Source organism: Ambystoma mexicanum, chromosome 4p (genome assembly GCF_040938575.1).
Source record: "Ambystoma mexicanum isolate Mex_15411 chromosome 4p, UKY_AmexF1_1, whole genome shotgun sequence".
In the NCBI taxonomy this organism is placed as follows: Eukaryota; Metazoa; Chordata; class Amphibia; order Caudata; family Ambystomatidae; genus Ambystoma; species Ambystoma mexicanum.
In genome coordinates this window covers 778,355,691-778,374,944 of record NC_090927.1, presented here as the reverse complement: position 1 = coordinate 778,374,944, position 19,254 = coordinate 778,355,691, and the positions used below count along the sequence as shown (strand labels likewise).

General features: G+C 41.8%; 1 protein-coding gene across 1 annotated transcript in view; it reads left to right on the top strand.

The window, feature by feature from the left end:
- Positions 1–19,254, top strand: part of SNAP91 (synaptosome associated protein 91) — a 1,173,930-nt gene that overhangs the window by 1,066,559 nt on the left and 88,117 nt on the right. The window contains exon 26 of the mRNA XM_069606330.1: positions 3,786–3,885. Within this exon, the coding sequence (XP_069462431.1) occupies positions 3,786–3,885 (100 nt within the window). The remainder of the gene's footprint in view (positions 1–3,785; positions 3,886–19,254) is intronic.

The window sequence follows — 19,254 nt, the reverse complement described above, 5'->3', positions numbered from 1 at the left end:
ATTTACTTACATCAGAGGGCTCCACGAAATTGTTCGACAAATGTAGCTGTTTCTGTCTACAAGAGACATGGGCCATAGACCCTTTGTTATTAGATGGTTACACGCTGTTCCACTCAGCCGCTACAAGAGGCGATAAGGGCAGGCCTTCTTGTGGACTTATTATAGGAGTGGTTAATACTTTGGGTTCTAGGCAGATTGAATGTAACTGTGAAAGTAATCTACTTGCAGTCGAAGTGATACTTGATAGTGAAGACATTATGGGCTCATTTCTGTTGGTGAGCCTGTATAATCCCCCTGGGTCAACATTGAATGAACAATTGCAAGACTCTGTACAAGACTTGTTGGCAAATTGGCTACACACAACTATTGATGCGGGGGTAATGGTTGTGGGTGATTTCAATTGCCATATGAGAGAATGGGAGTCTAAAACGCAGAACCCGAAATTGAGAGAAAGGGAGTTATGGTTCACAACACAAAAGACCTGAAGGGCAATGCATGGGAACATCTGTTTGAATCTTGGGATATGACAATGCTTAATGGTAGAACTGTCAGTGATTACCCTGGGCAACATACATGGTCCAATGGCGTCTCTTACAGTACGCTGGACTATGTGTTTATATGCCCCGGGCTCCTAGAGCAGATTGAAGATCTGATAATTATGCCTAACGAGTGGAGTGACCATGCTGCTTTAAAATGTGTGATGAGCATCCCCAGAAAACAGTTTCCATCTAGTAATGTGGGTATGGTAAAAGTCAACAATGCAGGTACTAGGATGTCCTGGTCTGATAAAAATATAATACGTGCAGTTGAAACTGTGAGAATAATAGAGCCCAATGAGTTGTCCAAATTTAAGGTAATGACCATTAACTCCATAGAGGACTGGATTTGTGCTTTTGCAGGTAAACATGCGGCTGCTCCTATGGGACAAATGATGGGTAGTGGGGGAAATAAATTGCCATTCGACAAAATAATAAGAGATATGAAACGTAACCTCAGAGCTGATCTATGAAGGGCCAAGAAAACAATGGCCCTTGGAGAAGATTACTATCGAACAATTGGAGAGATTAAAAATAGATGCAGGTCGGCCATTAAGGCAAAAAAAGGGCGGATAGGGTACTTTCATGGCAAAAACTGGTGAGTACCATATGTAAAGGAAAGACCCGTAACATCTGGTCTCTTTTGAGCGAGGCACAAGGTGCACAGAGGGGGGCTCTAGTTAACCCCATAGAAGCGAGAGTGTGGGTAAAATTTCTGGAAAACAGAAACACAGAGGGCGAGAAAGTAACAATGTTGGGCAACCCGCCTTGTGAGATCCCATTTCCCATATCATATGACCTGATTTTGAATAAGATTAAAGAGATAAAATTGTCAAGAGCACCGGGACCCAACGGTCTGTCCAACATTGTTATGAAAGCATACCCAGAGTTCGGGGCGAGTCTTCTAAATATCCTGTTTGAGAAAGTTTTAATAACAGGTAAAATACCCTGCTCTTGGCAGACGGCAATATTAATCCCCGTCTTTAAAAAGGGTAATAGACTTGATCCAAGTAATTACAGGTTGCTCTCGATGTTAGATGTTACTGGAAAGATATTCGCCTCACTTCTGCTCAATGATCTACAATCTTGGGCTGAGGGTAAAGGAGTACTGTCTAAATTCCAAAGTGGATTTAGACAAGGCTACTCTACTGCCCATAACATCATGATAATGGATATCTTGCGATCTAGAGCATTGAGAAGCGGATCAGCCCCTCTCTATGCACTTTACATAGATTCCTCTGCGGCATTCGATTCCATACCTCGTAGGCGTCTGTGGAAAAAATTACACTCAATGGGCTGTCCGGAAGGTTTAATATACTACCTTAGACTTCTGCATTCAAACAACTCAGATAAAATGAAGTTAGATCAAGAAGGCCACACAACTGAAAATGTCATGCAAAATAGGGGAGTTAAACAAGGCTGTGTAACAGCACCCCTAATATATAACTTATATGTTTACGATATCCGAGATGCAATAAATGATGTCAGCAATTGTCCACCAAGAATTGGAAAAGCAAGTTGCCCAGTATTAGCTTATGCAGACGACTTGGTGGTATGTGACCATACCATCAGTGGGATACGTAGATCGGCGGCTGCACTATGGAAGTATGCAGAAGAGAATGGTCTGAGTATTAACTTAGGAAAAACAAAGATCATGAGATATACTAAAAAGAAGGCCTCACGTGTGCAACTTACAGTAGGGCTAGCGAACGTTTCTTACGTCCCTCGGTACTGCTATTTAGGCATAGACTTTGAAGATTCTGGAGATTATGTTGCCGGCAAACACACGCGCTGTATTAAAGCAGCACAATTGACCGCCTTGTTCTATAGATTCACTGTTAGGCAAGGCGGTTTTACTTTGTGGGGGACCCGCCAACTGTATATCCAGGTTTTTGCTCCGGCGGTAATATACGGCCTGGAAGCCCTTTTGGAGTCTGATCTGAAATGGTTACAGGTGCTTGAGGGCAAATTCTGGCGACGCGTCCCGGGTCTATCCCCCTCCGCTCCTATGGCCATTATCAGATTAGAATTGGGCCTGACTTCCTTAAAGGCTTTAGTATTGAAAAAGAGGGCCTCGTTATATCTTAGAATGACCCGAGATGCAAAGAATGGACTATTAACAGCGGTCCACCAGGAATTGGAAAAGGAAAGTTCGATTGCCTCAACCGTTGACCAGATGAACAATCGATATAGGCTGGCAATCAAGAGATGGTAAATACTCAGAGGAAGTAGACGCATAGATCTCTGGGATTGGCTGGAGAATTTTGAACACCTTAAGAGTCTGAGTAGTTACCACTTTGTGCAGTATAGATTGTTTGATTTTAGGAAAGCTCAGAAATACTTGAATATCAGTCCATCTGCCAGACTTAGACGGTTTGTATTGCTGCTCAGATTGGAACAATTACCTACGCTTATGATCACGGGGAGAAAAGACATGATTGCTACTGAGAATCGCATATGTCGACTATGTAAAAACAAAGAGCAGCTGGAGACGGCAAAGCATCTATTGACTGAATGTCCCGAGATGGTCAGCATATTTTCCCCTCTCTTTGTTAGTTATGTCCACGAAATCACGCATATTGGGCAAGCTTTATTTTGGCATCTTTGTCTCAATTCTAACAGCATACGTTTGCTGACAGTCCTGTACACGATTTGGTTACAAATTGAAGTTAGATTGGGTATAACTCTTTAGATGACTACATTTATCATATGTAGGTAAATATTAAATAGATTGTATAAAATACATGTATATAAATTAGTTATTTTAATCTATTTTATTCATTTAATTCCGTTTTCTTCTTTTTATTCTGTGAAAGACATTAATTATCTGTATCTAGATTGAATTTGGAGTATGAATTATTTGTATTTGAAATTGTATTGGGATCTTATGTTATTTAATGTTAAATTTGTGTAAAGTTTATGATTTAAACTATAACACAATAAATATTAAATTTAAATTAAATTGAAATAAAACAAAATGAAATAAACACAAATGTAGGTGAAAATTAGAGTAAAGGAAGACAGCAAGATTGTGTAGTAAGACAATTAGATAACCATTAAATCATGGTTTGCTATGTCGCCATGTTGAGATGAGTTACGCAATTCAGAATAATTCTACATAGATCCTACAATTTGTTGTTTAACGTATCGCATGGCTTGCTCTTTGTTGTGTGCATGTTTTCAAATATAATCTAATTTTGGGTGAAAAGTGTACCAACCTCTCTAACAGTTTGTTATTGTCTGCTGTAGGGGAGATCTACAGTGGAATGCTGGAGAAAAGAAGTTAACAGGAGGAGCCAACTGGCAACCAAAAGTAGCACCAGCCACTTGGGGTTCTAGTACCCCACCGGTATGACATTTTATTTTGCAACAATCTACATTTTCAGCAACTTCTGCTTAATAACATTATGTCCCATTTATTTTTCAAGGATATTTTTTTCAGGATCAAAAACCGAATTATAGTGCACTTGAACTTTGCCAGACCCTTTATCTGTATAGAATATTTGTATTTTGTATTTATTTGTAGAACAGGGATGTCAATTTCAAACAGAAATGACTTATAAATAACACATTTACTGATAGCAGAGGCATTCCCACGAAGGTGCCTGTACAGTAGCAGAAAGGTGGAGAGTCACTTTGAGGGTTTAAAAAAGTGGGACATATACCAGCGACAAAACAAACAGAAAAATATATATATATAGAGAGAGAGAGACACCACGTACCAGGGTACACTAATGGAAAGCACTCCCCAGAGCAGCAGAGCGAGAGATAATCTCTCGATCAGCGTGGAATAATAGACCAAAGGTTCCACTGCAACAAGTGATTTATTGAGTAAAGCGTCGACAGGGGAAAAAAAAAACAGCAACGACTCGTTTCGTGGTTAGAAACCCGCTTGATCACATTCACGAGAAACAACATTGAGGTAGGACTTTTCTGTGGTGTTACAACTCTATGGTCACAGTAAAGTAAACTAAATTACAGATCATATTCTATAGCAGCAAAATGGCCAATATAAAATGCTCAACATTCCAGTAATCCGATATAGATAAAATGCAAAATAAAATGCTCTGACACAGATTGCTAATGAATAAACAGAAACTGCCATAGTTCCCTGCAAATACTTATGTATACCCATATCCTATGACAATCAGTTATTTAGTGCAATGCATTGCACGCATCTGGTTCATAGTAAAGTGCATAGTGCAAATAGTATGTGCAATATCGCCATTAATTAAAGTGCATAATACATTTGTTCTATATCATAATCATATGATTTAGACTTCTAACAGCTATCTGGTTGCTATGCAATGCAAGCATCTGTTTAACTTTCAATCTATTTTACAATAAAGTGCATGGTGCAGATTGAATGTACAATATCGCCATCAAATAAGGGGCATTATGATTCATTATGTGCTAGTCGCACAGTATAAAACGGACTACAATCCAGTTACTTTTCAGTGCGAACATCTGTTTGACCTTAAGGTACATTGAGCTAAATTTGGAGATGCAATACCCCAAATCATTAAAGTGCAAGGTGCATATATAGCATTGTTTAAACATACAGTGGAACCTCATGCTACAGTCCATTTGCTGGAAGTATTAAGGGATACCTGATTAGAGTACGGGACAGGCAATACTCTGCTCTCCACCTCTCAATAGGAAACATACCAATTTGTTCCATCGTCTAATTTGCTGTCATATATCCAGCAAATAGCCAAGAATACACTTATGGCAGCAGTGACCCTATGTGAATATTTATTATAGGGCCTGCAGTAGCGGCCCTGTAGTTATGGTTAAGTTGCTCAACCCATAGGAAGAGCACTTTTTGGGTGGCTTATAACTTCAGCCCCCAATGATTCCTCTCTTTCCCCTTCTTCCCTCTCGTCTCTTCTCCTTCCCTTGCTTACATTCGTTAGATCACGTGTCAAATTCATCATTCATATAGTTGCTATCACTGGTGTCCGCCCAATTTTATAGAGTGTGATCACCCTCTACCGTATCTAGTTTGTTGTCGTCCAAGTCCTGTCCCCATTTCTCAATTTTAATTTGTATGCATCCTACTGTCCATCCCTGCTCGTCGGCTATCTTTCCTTGTTCCTTCCCTTTTTTCTCGATCTCCTTTTTCATTGCTTTTTCTTCTTCCCCAAACAGTCAAGTTGCTGTTGTTTGCTCTTTTTAACGTCCACTAAATATTTATTTTTCCCCTTCTCATCCTTATTCCCAGAGTTAGTTTCACACACTTTCTTTTTGTTTGGTCCCTCCTTGTCTTGCGATACTCGTCTAGGATTTGTTTATCCTGCAGCTTGTTGCAACAGTGGGTATATCGCATGGGGAGGTGGTGGCGTACTCACCTTCTCCTCTTCCCCTTTTCCTTTCTTCGTTTTTTAAAATAGTTTACAGAGCCCTAAATGTCTTGTCTCTTTTTGAACTTGACTCCTTATTCATTAGCCGACTGGTATGAGTACATACTGCCGATAATACTCTCATCAAATCTTCCCTCCCCAGGCCATTCCTGGTAACATTTCCCCACTGTGTCGTTTGCCCACTGAAAGTGGTACTTTAGTATTGTATTGTGATATTGGGGCAAGGTTTTGCGCATATGGTCAAGGGGTGCGTCAATCCATTGGGACAAAATGATCACACCCTCTTCCTGATTGTTAGAGTACTCTTCCCTCCCCCTTTTCATTTTATCCCTTCGTATTTAGACCTTTAACTAATTTATCCTTGTTCACTCACTTCCATTAACTCAATCCTATACTTAACGCTTAACTCGATCACCCTATTTCATTAACACTGGCCCTCTCCACAGGCCCTGCCCTCTCAAATCTCTCGTTCCACTCTTACATACAATGGCCTTCTCCACAGGCCTGACATGTTCGTTTTTATTAGCACACAAATGACCCTCTCCACTGGCCCATCAACTTAGCAATGCCCTCTATTAGTATACTGAGAGTGTGGCTGCTCGTCCCTTTGTTCGATCGCGCCCCATGCAAACGCTGCATAGCTCTTTTGATATTTACACGTTGGTTCAGCTCTGGACTTTCCGTAATATCCATAGCCACAATAAACAAAAACTGTGACAACTTCCACCTTACCACATTAAACTGCTACTACTCACAAAAACGCTACTGCTACTACATATGCTTCTTCCTGTGTTTCTTCTCTTGTTCAAATTCTTTAACCCAAAAGAATACATAAAATGACGCAACTATATCAATTGCCTGCACTACGTGCAACTCTTGTCGAACAAGGTCTGCCACTTACTATGAAGCCCTCTTGCTTTAGTGCACATCTGCCACCGCCCACTTACTCCCTATCGGATAAATGGACCTAAAATATAAGATTACTATGGCCAATCGCCCCCCACCTCTTCAGGGTGCATCCTATACAACATAAAAATAGTCCCTCCCACCCCCTGCGTGTTCATGCACGGGTAAAGTCACGTTTCCTTTTAGGAGATTCTCCATTCTTCTCGACATCGGAGTCTCCATTTAAAGGCCAGTAGCCCTCGATATTTAAGCTCTTAGGACTGGTCAGCGAGCGTTATCCCGCACTCCTCATGGCTGGAATCCCCAAGCCTGGTCGGAAAAAACTAGGGCCTCCAAACATTTTCAGGGGGTTGCTTTGAAACTCACCAGTAAAAAATGACAAAAGTAGTCAAAAGGGAGTGTATGCCAGGCAAGAAGTAATAGTTTTATTCAGGGCCCCAGACACATCTGGGATAGCAATATTCAAACATAATGCGGAACAGAACTGCATGAAAAGGCACTGTCAAAGAAACGCCCCTAAATTGAAAACTTTTTTAATCATCTAAACTAATTAACATCAATCTCTTTGCAACATTAAATGTCTCCCCACAAGAAGCTGACTGGTAAAATCATATCTTACCCCTATAGAAGGGCATACATTATCTTCTAGGATTGGATTCCACAAACCTTACCAAACCACCCCTAGCTACCCGTTGTGATGTCACTTTCCAACCCCCAATTCCCACATCATTGTGCCAATTCATTGAAATATTTGAGATGGCCAGTGGATCTTTATTCATCTGTCCCGGTCATCTCATCTACGTTCGCATGAAGTCCTCCATCACAACAATGTCTGAGCCTTGAACCAAGAACAGGTTACTGTGTTAATGATGCACATTTTATTCTCTTCCACCTTCTTCCCAGGCAGAAATGTACTCCGGGGCAATTTGAAACCGCCATGGGTTTCTGAAACCGTCACTAGATCAAGCTTCACAGATTAATATGCCAAATTATAAAATGATTGTGCATTCCTTGCCTTTCCGCGGCACCCATGAGCTCTGTTTTATGACCTCGAAAGTTACAGATTGTTTGCTTCCTATCGTTCGATCGTGGGATTTGCAATGTACTATCAGCCGCTGCGGTTTCTAAGCACATTAATGAAATGAGCACACGTTTTTAAAAGCATGCTTTGAGGCCTATTTGCACGCCTCAGCCTAATTCTAAATCGTACATACTTACCTGTAGCCCATCTTTATTATCTATGTTTCTTTAAGTCAAATACTATTATTTTAGGACATTCTACAGTCTAGTTCAAATTACTGAGACGCTATCAAGGAAGCCCCCTCCCCGTTCAGGGTGGCACTCCCGTAGCTGATAAGTTTGTGCCTGTTTACCGCGCTGAACTTGAATTTTTACCACAGCAGCATGCCCCACCCCACTCTTGGTGCCAAAGTACTTTTCTGGCCCTTCTTTCTCCGTGTTATATCATCCAGGTGCACTGGAATGTTCCATTGTTGATGCCTGAACTGATGCCACCACGCAAGGGGCATATTAGCCCATGTGAAAGTGTTTAGACTACCAGCTTCGAGTGAAATTTTGATGAGATGAGTCTGAATCTACGACCTTGCTCATGCAGCTGGGGACACTGATTACCTACGGGGGCTTAGGTCCATATGAATCAGACCATGATATGTATTCATTTGTTTTGCATCATCATGAGGCTAATTGGACATGTCGCCTGGGCTTGGTTTTCCAGACTGATCCTCAAGCCTTTAAAATGTTTTTTGTTATATTTCACATGTGCCACAAAATTTGAAGTCTCTGGACGAAGAGGGTCTTGGGTTCCTGGTTGATGCTTAATGATACCAGCAGTCCATTGAGTGTTTTTGACCTTTTTTACTGAAAGGCTTGTGGGGAAGTCAAATCACTGCAAGTTGAATTATGACCTTGATCGGAAGCCATCATCAGGTGATCAATAATTTTCGCTTGAGGTATGAGGTCTAGAACCATTTGCATATTTGTTTACTACTAATTGGATCTGCATGTAGAAGTGGGGTGGATCTATCACAATTTATGGGAGACAGATGCAGGTAGGCCCTGCAAAACACGTTTTCTTATTTATAAGTACTTAATCTGCCTTTTATCTGACTTCGGAAACTCCTGCGTACCCGAGTTTGAGTCCCCGAGGGTGTACCACTGTAGGAAAAGGATTTGGTCAGGAAAGGCAACCGGTATAAGGATTCCCTAAACCTCGAAGGTAGAAACACTAATTTAGAAGAAATGTATACCACACAAGGAAAGGCAGACCAAGGAATTCTGGTGTACTGTTTTTTTTTCTGTCTGTCTACCTCTTAGCTTCAACCCCAATTCACCAGCCGTTTTATATTTATGTAAAAAGGGGTAGCAATTTTCACACTTCAGAAAACTACTACTATTCCTAAGCAGCATTACAAACTAAAAAGTCCTTATAAAGAGCACTTGGTTACAAACAATATATACATAAATCCATATTTGCGAGATAGCCTTTCCAGGACTGTCTCAAGGTCCATTGTGCTGCAGATGATGTTCTCAGGTACTCTCATAAAGTGCAGGCAAAGCAGCAGCATTGTGGGGGGGAGGAACAAAGTTATTTTAAGCTTGGCCGCATATGCCTGGGGCAGCCTGGCACAATAATCTGAGTGTGGGGGTACTTTTAAGGAGTCCTGGCCGGGGCACATATATCAGAGGTTTGGTGCATTATGAGGGAGCCTTGGTCACTTCCTTTCACCCTTGCCATGTCTGCCAGCAGCATCCCTGGGAATTCATAATGACCCGCCTTAGCAGGGTGTGGGCTTTGCAACAGTCACACAGCACTCCCTTCCTTCCCATGGGCAGCACTGCTTAGTCTTGCAACCTAGAGATGCAGATGATGTTGGACACTCCCCATCCCCACAGGGAGCCGCAAGCAGTGAGCTCAGGCGGTGAAGGTGCGGATCCCATCCTGACAATGGGGTGCCACGGATGAACGAAGCCCAGGCCGTGCTGTGATTCAGTGAGCAGCACCCCTTTTTGTAAGAGGATGCTACATTGATCAGGCAGGATCAACCAGGTAGTTTCTTTCATGGCACTGAGTGGAATGCTGTGCTCGAACCTCCTGTGTGAGGATCAGGCTTTTTCCAACAGCCCCTCTACAGTGCTCTGCCCCATGTAATTTTGGCTTGAAGGTTCCCTGGGTGTCATATGCGCAGAGGGACCCTTCATTCATTTTATCTTTTGCATACACACAGGCGCTGGCATGCGGTTAGATGTGCAATCAGTTTCTTTGGCATACCCTGGTAAAGACTATTACTGTAGTCGAATCTGGATATGAATAGTGATTCTACCTGTTTTATTCTATGGTTCACATTCAGAAGTGGAAGGATATTTTGTTCAGAAATAGTAGGTGAAGGTGTCCAGAAGTGGGCACAAGTTTTTTGTTGACTGTAAGGGACTTGAGGTCTTTCTTTCTACCGATGGCCATTTGAACCACTCTGTGGTAGCGGGCGTTTATTGAAATGAATAGCTGTTTTCTTTTGTTTGTCATCCAATCTAGGATGTCTAGTAGGCAGTCGGCAATGGTGTTACCAATATCAGGATCATGAAGCAGTTTGAAGAACAGTGGTGTCTCTCTTCTGATTTGGAAGGGGTTTGTAGATTTGTGTAAATTGTTAGCGAGCAAGCACATATTTTTTTGTGTGTAACATGCAGCATATCAACTGATTCAAGGAATGTTATCCTGTCCAGTATTTTCAGTAGCTACCCTCTTAACATCTAGTGATGGCGATCAACCATAAGCCCATTTGTAAAGCATCGGTTTTGGGAAATGTTTAGTGCATTTCTTTTAAAGGTGTCAAACAGGATCTTTCTAAAATGATACTTCTATTATGTGAACTCACTATTGTTTTCTACTAGCTTTCAACATCAACCGGGTCTTCTTTGGGCAGTAATAGTTAACTATAACAAAACCTTCTATATGGAATAGTATTTTGAGTACAGTTCTACATAGCATTCAATTTGAAGAAGTTGGAGCGGTTACACTGCTGGAGATGAGGCTGAGCCTCGAGGGACTCCATACGTGAGGGAAGATTCGTCCCACTTTCAGTGTTTGTGTTGTTGAGGAGGAATTACTCTAGCGGAGTGCAGTCCTGCCAAAGCCCATACTATGCTTTAGATGGCTGATAAGAATAGAATGGTCTGGTGATGAGCAGAAGCGAAGTCTTGTATTACAATAGTCTGGTGGTTTGGATCTAAGGAGCATACAATTTCCTCCCAGAAATTATGGAGAGTGGTTTCTGTGCCTCTGTGTGACTGGAAGCCCGATTGCCTGCTGTGGTAGAGATTTTTCCTTTCAGAATAATTTTTCAAACTTCTTTTTCCAATATGTTAGCCAGAAAACTGAGGTTTTCATTTCTGCAAAATTTGGCACAGTCCAGTTGGTTTGCGCTCACTTTCTTCAGGAGTGTAGTGATGGCAACCTCCTTAATTAGGCAAACAGCATTGATTGTCAGGCCATCCATCCCCTTGCTCAGTTTTGCAATGCAGAGCACCATGGTCTTGATTTGCTATGCTGAAGGCCTTGCTTTGTACCTGCTGTGTTTCAGAATATTGCAAAGAAGCAGTCATGTAATTTTTTATATATTTGTTTATAAACTTACATTCATGAAATCCTATCACACAGGAATCTGTTTAACAGAATGTGAATCTTAGGCAGCACAGGAGTCTACACCATTCTCAAAATGCAAAACATCAAATAATTTCTATTGTGCCATTTTGGGACAGCCCGCTAATGAGCATAGTTCCACTGTGGAATATCAATGGGTGGAAAGAAAATATTCCCTGTCGTCCGTCACAGTAAGTGATGAAGACACCTTTGGTGCAAACTGTTTGCGTGTAGACAAACCTAGAACTGAAAGCTATGGCAAAAGGGGAAACTGGGACCACCAGGGTGGTAATTCTCCGCCTGCCTTCTATTTCAAATAGATTGCTGTATTTCAACATTGTATTATTAATTTTGTATGACTACTGCCCCTGCTCTGGGAACAGTAACAGTGATATTTTCCTCTGACTTTCTAATACCAGATCCTTTGCAATATCCCTCTGATTTTTAAACAAAATAAGCATACAATTCCAAAATATCAGTCATCTGTGGGCAACTGTTTAAAAAACATTTTTTACTAAAATAGTTTCACTCAGAAGTGAAAAGTTGGAACAGAATTACCATTTTGATAAAGATGGTCTCTCATCCAAGAAGATGTCTGCTCCTGTCTCCTACACCAAATAGAAGCTGTGCAGGGCCTGCTCCTTTTTTCATCTTGTAAAAATTTCCTGTTGCCACCTGCTCGTGGAGACTCCCACCGGAACATGTCTTTATGACCTGGCAGTCTCCTGAGGTAGTACAAAATAAGCATACAATTCCAAAATATCAGTCATCTGTGGGCAACTATTTAAAAAACATTTTTTACTAAAATAGTTTCACTCAGTAGTGAAAAGTTGGAACAGAATTACCATTTTGATAAAGATGGTCTCTCATCCAAGAAGATGTCTGCTCCTGTCTCCTACACCAAATAGAAGCTGTGCAGGGCCTGCTCCTTTTTTCATCTTGTAAAAATTGCCTGTTGCCACCTGCTCGTGGAGACTCCCACCGGAACATGTCTTTATGACCTGGCAGTCCCCTGAGGTAGTCTTTCTCATGGAGGTCTGAATCTCTTTCTGCCAATGGTGTCCAGCTTCCCAGTCTTCAGAACCATCTCACTGGAGCCTTAAACGTGTTATAGCATAATCCAATCCTGAGGCCAAAAAACTCCTACTACACCCACGGCCCCAGGCCCTCCCTCAAGCGGACACATCGAAGAAGTGGGCCCAGCAAATTCAGGAACCCCCGGTGTGGCATCTGGGGAAATCTGAGTAAGGGAGGCAAGTTATGGTACACATTTTTGCTCCCCCTGCCATAGGGTTGCATGGGCATAAAGTGCTCACCCTATCTCTCCCTTGCCTAGCTAAGATCGTTGTTGGTCTGGTTAAGGATCCACACTGTGGCCTTCCCTAAAGTGGCGATAGTGGCAGAGGAAACTTACTTAACTTTACTTACCTTTGGAACACACATCTGCTGCCTGTGGTCATCGGGGGAGCTATTGCGGCATTTCAATTGTAAACCCATCTGATCAGTGTGTTTTGTTGAACTGGTGACTTTTGGACATTAGGCCTCATTCCCTATCAGGGCTAGAAGTACCATGTACTAGGGGTGTTGCCATAGGTTCTTCTGTAGGTGCTCTACCTACATTACTTATTTGTACTGAAATTGAGTCTTTCTCGGTTTCTCACTTATCTTCTCAGTTATTTTAAATTGTTGCTTCCAACTGTACTTCAATTGCACAACTGCTTCTAAAAGTAAAGTGTTGGTGTTTTATTACCAGAACCCCAAAAGGTGATTGTATATATGTGTGTGATAATAGTGTAGTGCAAATAATTACCTGAGGTTTTCATCGCTTAGAGTGTATTTGAAAGGCCTAATAAATATTTGTTGTACATTCCTTTCTTACTTGAATTATCATTGCAGCCCTAGACCACTCTCACCCCTCCTGAGTCTAAGCCTTACGGCCCCGCTACACTATCTTTATTGGGTTTGGCTAGCCATTGGTGTCTTTCCTGTTCATCTTAATAGGTTGGCTTCTCAGAATCAACCCATAGGTTTGATGCTGAATGTCCTTCCTAACAGTGGTCAATGGGGTGTAGTCTTCCTACCTGTTGCCTCCTGTCTGATCACGTGAGAAGCTGTGCCTCCACTGCACATGAGATGGGCTCTTTCCTGAGACAGGTGCAGAACATCCATTTCCTTAGATGTCAATTTGGAAAATGCCTGCTGCTGGATTTAGCTATTTAAGCCACACTCAAGACTTGCAGTCGCTACACAGCGAACCTGAAGGGATCTCTGTGGGCGCTTGTTTCAAGCCATTTTCATTTCCGAAGGGAAAAGAGAGGTAAAGTGTTTGTGTTAATGGGGTGGAGGAGAGGGATAAGAGGAAATGGTCTGCAAGGTGGGTGAGGTATACAGAATGTTGTGAAGTTGGGTCCAAAAAGTGCCAAGGCTTCCTTGTAGAGATTGATCCTTTGGAGGCAGCTGCACAGTTTCTCCAGCAACCTGCACAGAATGCCTGGTGAAATGCTCTCATGTGTTATGCCTAGTTCCCTCTCATCTCACATTTCAATTCTTTAGGAAGAAGTCTGTGTTAACTTGAAAGCTCAAGCAAAAGGATTGAGGGCTGATGGAGACTATGGGGGTCAGTATAAGTTTGGAGGTTGCCATGCCACTATTAGCGGCATGGCTATCCCCTTACCGGGTACCGGGTCTGGGTTCCCTGAATGGAGAAGTACCGGGCCATTCACCAAAAGGAGCAGGCGCATGCCCCTGGCTCCTGGCTATTGTTTTCACCATGTCAACATCTGAACCCCATACCAAACGAAAAATCCTCACTGTTAAAAGGGAAATGCCACCAGCACCCTTACGACTCTCACTGTGTACTACAAAGAATAATTCCAGCAACTTCACCAATTCTGCAAGACCCATGGGGGAGATACACATCTTGATAAGCGAGATTCATCAACTCCTTGGCTCATTCAGCATTCATGCAAGCCTGGGCCCTTGGGGGCGTTTGGGGGGGAGAATAAATAGTGCTCAAGAGACTAAGGACCCCAATGCTGATGTCGAGGCCCCTTATTCACCTCACAAAGGCCTTTCATACTGGCGCGGCTGATAGCTGGCCCAAGACCACTGTTAATCTTTTATCCCTTGGAGGGGCCCACGACAGCCCGTTCCTGACTATTGCTGGACTTTGCCAGTATGAACTATGAAAATGAAATAGCGATGCCCAGCTCTGTGCTCTGGGTAGCTTTGGCCATCTCAGCTTCCAGTTTGTGCCCGTGGGACTGCCCTCATTCCCCCAAAAACCTTGAAATTTTGCGCCCAAGTGGGGGGGCATAATTACACCAATGACAGCCAGCACTGATGATATTTCTCAGATATTTAAGCAGTCCCCCCTACCACAGGGCCATGGTGAGACGCAGTTTGGAGAGGATAACTGCCAGATGAAAATTGGGGTAAAGAGGCCTCATGGAATGCAGGAGGCACCAGCAGGGGCAATTCGTGGCATCCAGCGGGGAAGTGGCCAGTCTTGCCCATCACTCCTCCCTGATCAAACTGATCACCAGAACAGATTGGTTCCCAACTACCAAGGAATGCAGATGTAACATGGTCCTAGCTGAATTCATGATACTAAAAAATGTGGTTCTATCCCTGTTAGAAGCAATTGGGAAGCGCGTGGACAAGGGGGTGGGGGGCACTATCCTGGCCAGGGGGTGGCTAAACGGCCTCTATTACATTGTGGCCTCCAGTACCCATTACACTAGTGTCCACGCGGGCTGGAAGGGAGTTTATCTGTGAAAATCAAGCAAGCTCTAAAATCTCTAGAGCCCAGCTGGAAATGGATCAATGCCCCTGAAAGATGTAAGCAATCAGTAACCTATCTTTTGTAGCCAATACCCAGCCCCTTTTCCACCACTGCAGACGTTTAGCTCGAAGGTTGATGGTGCATTCAGGGCAAAGTTGGTTAATTGGCAAGATGGTAGGTAGGACTGACCATGATCACCTACACCCACTGTCTAAATTGGCAAGCTTCTAGAAACCTGTGAATGAAGGTCAATAGATCTACTCAAATTCCCCAAACTGGATCCTATGTAGCAAGAACCTAGGGATGCTCTCTTCAATAAATGTACACACTGGCTTTGGGCAGTAAAGGGCTGCTTATTTGTCACCTGGGAACAAATTGTAAGCTGCGCCAAATTATACCACAAGGGGGCGGGGCATCTCGGATTCCTTTAGAATCACCTTCAGGGAGCCAAGCTTGATCAAAGGCATACTAAGTTTTGGTATGAGATGCCATCCCCCTGCAAACAGTGCAGTCAAACTGAGTGCTCTCCCCCCAAGCAATATTGACAATATCCGGGAAAATACCCCACAGTGGCCCATACTCTCAGGCACAAATGTGGTCCCTTTGGGGAAAAGGATAATGAACGAGTGTCCCTCGTCTAAAGCGATGTAGCAAATGATGTTTGATGAAGAAGGGGGTCTGCCCCAATCCATGTTGAGACGATCTATGCAGCGGTCCGAGCCCTGCCTGGGATAGCACAGGACCACTGGGTGCTAGTACTTAACCAAATTTAAATTGAATTTCACATTGGACCGAGTGTGCAATGAGTAATGCATTTATGATGTTTTATTTGTCATTACATACTTTTATGGCTTAATGCCCAAATAAAGTTATTGATAATGATATTCTGTTTTTAAACTGTTTTATGATCTGATTTTAGGAACCTTGATTATGTAATTGTCTGATTGTATGTGCTTTTTATTGTTTGTTTGGATCCGTTTTTTTTATCCACCATAAATGCAAACTGTACAGCGCTCTGTTGCATCTTTCTTGTCTCTACCTCAGTGATGGTTCAGCCAGAACACGAAAAGACTGAAAACCTAGGCACTCTCATTATTAGAATGACATCAGTCAATATAATCAAGATGCGTTGGCACAGAAAATATATTTAAAAGGTGCAAGGGATTAATTATCAGAGTATTCATATTACCAATAAGGAATCCATTGCCCAGACTCTATAGAACACACTTGCAATGTATTACCTTGCTTCATGCTGATTGTTCCCTCGGACTGTTCTTGTTTGCCAAGGATATCGCCTTTGTTGAACATTATAACAACCAGACCTACACAATTTACCAATATATGTAAATCCCATGCATCCACCATGCTACAATTCGGACCCCCACAGCTACAGACTCAGATGCAGGTACAGTTAAAGGTACATCCATATTTGGAGGAACTTGGTCATAGTTCTCCAGTCCAAAACAAAAGGAACTACCCATGTGAGGGGAGGGTATCAGGTCCCAGCGCTGATCTCCTGCAGGAGCAGATGAATAGCCCACCTAGTCCCTCAAACCAGTATACCCAATAATCAATGGAACAATTATTGGATTGACCGGAGTGGGGGAAAAGGGGAATTTGAGAAAATAACAAATGGTCAGGAACACTGGCGTCCTTAACTGCTTGGCACCACGGAACTCTTAGTACCTGCAATGACAATGCAATAATTAAATTCTGAATAAAACTTTGCTAACTTTTAAATATGTACCTTCCCAATTACCCTTGTTACCTGACTGTCTCTGTTTCTTGAAGGAATAATCTTTATTGTTAACTTGGCTTTCCTCAGATGGATGCTTTAAGATTTCAATCTCTTCACGAACAATCTGGATTACTTCAGTATTGAGTAACAATTTCTGGTAAAGAGCAGCACAAGACAATTCTTGAATTCAGCTAATTTGAAAATGGATTTTTGTTTGCTGTATTTCTTCATTTATCTCTCTGTGCTTCAAGTAGTGAAACTTTAAGGCTTGTGAGAAATATCTGAATCCTTTTCTTGAAATTCTTCTGTATAGGTATGAAGCCTTTATCTTTTCCTTCTTAAAAATATTTTCCTGAACTTTATGAAAACTTCCAAAACAATTCTCATATTATAACTTTGTACAAAGCAGAATGTCTTTTAAAATGAAAACACTTTACATGGATGTCCACATTGAACAGCTTCATGCTAATAATATGATTGCTGTACATGCTCACCTCTTCAAACAGCTGCTCAAGGAAATACTGCTTACTTATATTTTCCCTGGCGCGTGCACTCACTGTCAAAATTGCATGCCGCCTCAGGCTTAAAAGAATCTCCACTAGAATCAACAAAATGAATTACGCGACTTTTGTTTTTCACTTGCACGCACGCACTGTCTAATCACACGCCGCCACAAGATCCGAAGAATCTCTTCAGGAACCGACGAAACGGATTACGCGACACCGGACAAGAACTTCCTGGTCACGCCACGTTACGCTTCAGGGTCCTTTCCTCAAAAACTGCCGGCACGCGACGCACACACGAGCACTCCTGTTTACTCTGGTACATTTTCAAGAGTCGCGTGAAAACAGATTTCATTTCCTTATACACTGGCACACAATAGTAAACGAACGTTCACAAGTACAAGTTATACTTTTCTTTTTCCAGAACTGTATTGGTATTTGCAATACAACTTAAAGTCTTTACTTTTCTTCAATATTATGAATATTAAATGACTTTCAAAGGCTGAACTTGAACTGAATTATATTTCAACATGAAAACAATTTCTCACAAGTTTGCTTTTTGGATATTTAGTCACTTATCTGAATTTTCTCTTCTCTGGTTTTCTCAGAAGAATGGATAACTGGAATTCTGTGATTTCTTTAGTTGTTTCTTCAGGTTTCACTGGAGCTCTAATACGCGGTGACCATCCATAACTGATCTTGAATAAAAGGCAGCTTAGAACCTTTCCTAGGGTTCCAAACTGCATCACAGTAGATATCAGCCAATCACTGCTGGTCAGGAAGTATTCCACCATCTTCAGCTCGGACAATAGTTGCTGGCTGATATGATGATTAGATTAAGGAAATGTCTTTATGCGCAATTAACCTAATCTATCTCCTATAAACACTTGACAAAGGCTGACCTAGTGCCTTCTGTTACCCAGGGACCTGACAGTGGGAAAACAGTTTTATCCAAGGCAAATTCAGTCAAAGATGGACATGAGTATCTGCCCATACCAGATGATTACCCCCTCCTTGTTAATGAGCTAGTCAAGGCATCTATTGTTAAGGATTTCAATCAGGCGATACACCCGGGTCTCAGCCTAGCATGCAATGCACAAATGAAATACTTATTTTATTGTGTCTATAGGTTCAATATTCTGAGTGATATACCACGCATATCACACCCCTTCTCAAAATACTCCCAGGTCACAATGGACCAGGAATCAGGCTGATTGGTAAAGGTAATATTTATTTATGTATTTATTTATTTAAATTCAAATCAAATACATGTTTTAATATATATGGGGCAGCAATCACCAATGTGGTGACAATACAAATCCAAAAGTAGGTAAGGCAGTTGAAATCACTTTTTAGCACACAGAATATAAAACACAGAGAAAATAACAGTTTTGGCTTGTTGAAAAGATGGCCCTTAAGTTGAGATTCCCCCTGCAAATTTCTAAACTCACAAATAAGCAATTCTACACAGATGTAAGTAAGCAGCAGGTATTCAGGAATATAGGACAATGTACAGGGTTTGAATACAATCTTCCCTCCCCAAACAAGAGAGAAAAACGTTTTGGGAAATGTTATACTTTTTTAAATTACATTTGAAAATGGCTGTGTGAAACAATGAAAAGTGTGCAATTTTCCTTAGATTGATATAAATTCCTTTGGAGCAACACTGAAAAGATCCTGAAAAAACATAAGCAATAATATGAGCATCAGTACACACTTTGAATCTTTATGGAAGTTTGCAAATACTTTGAATGGGAAAACACACGT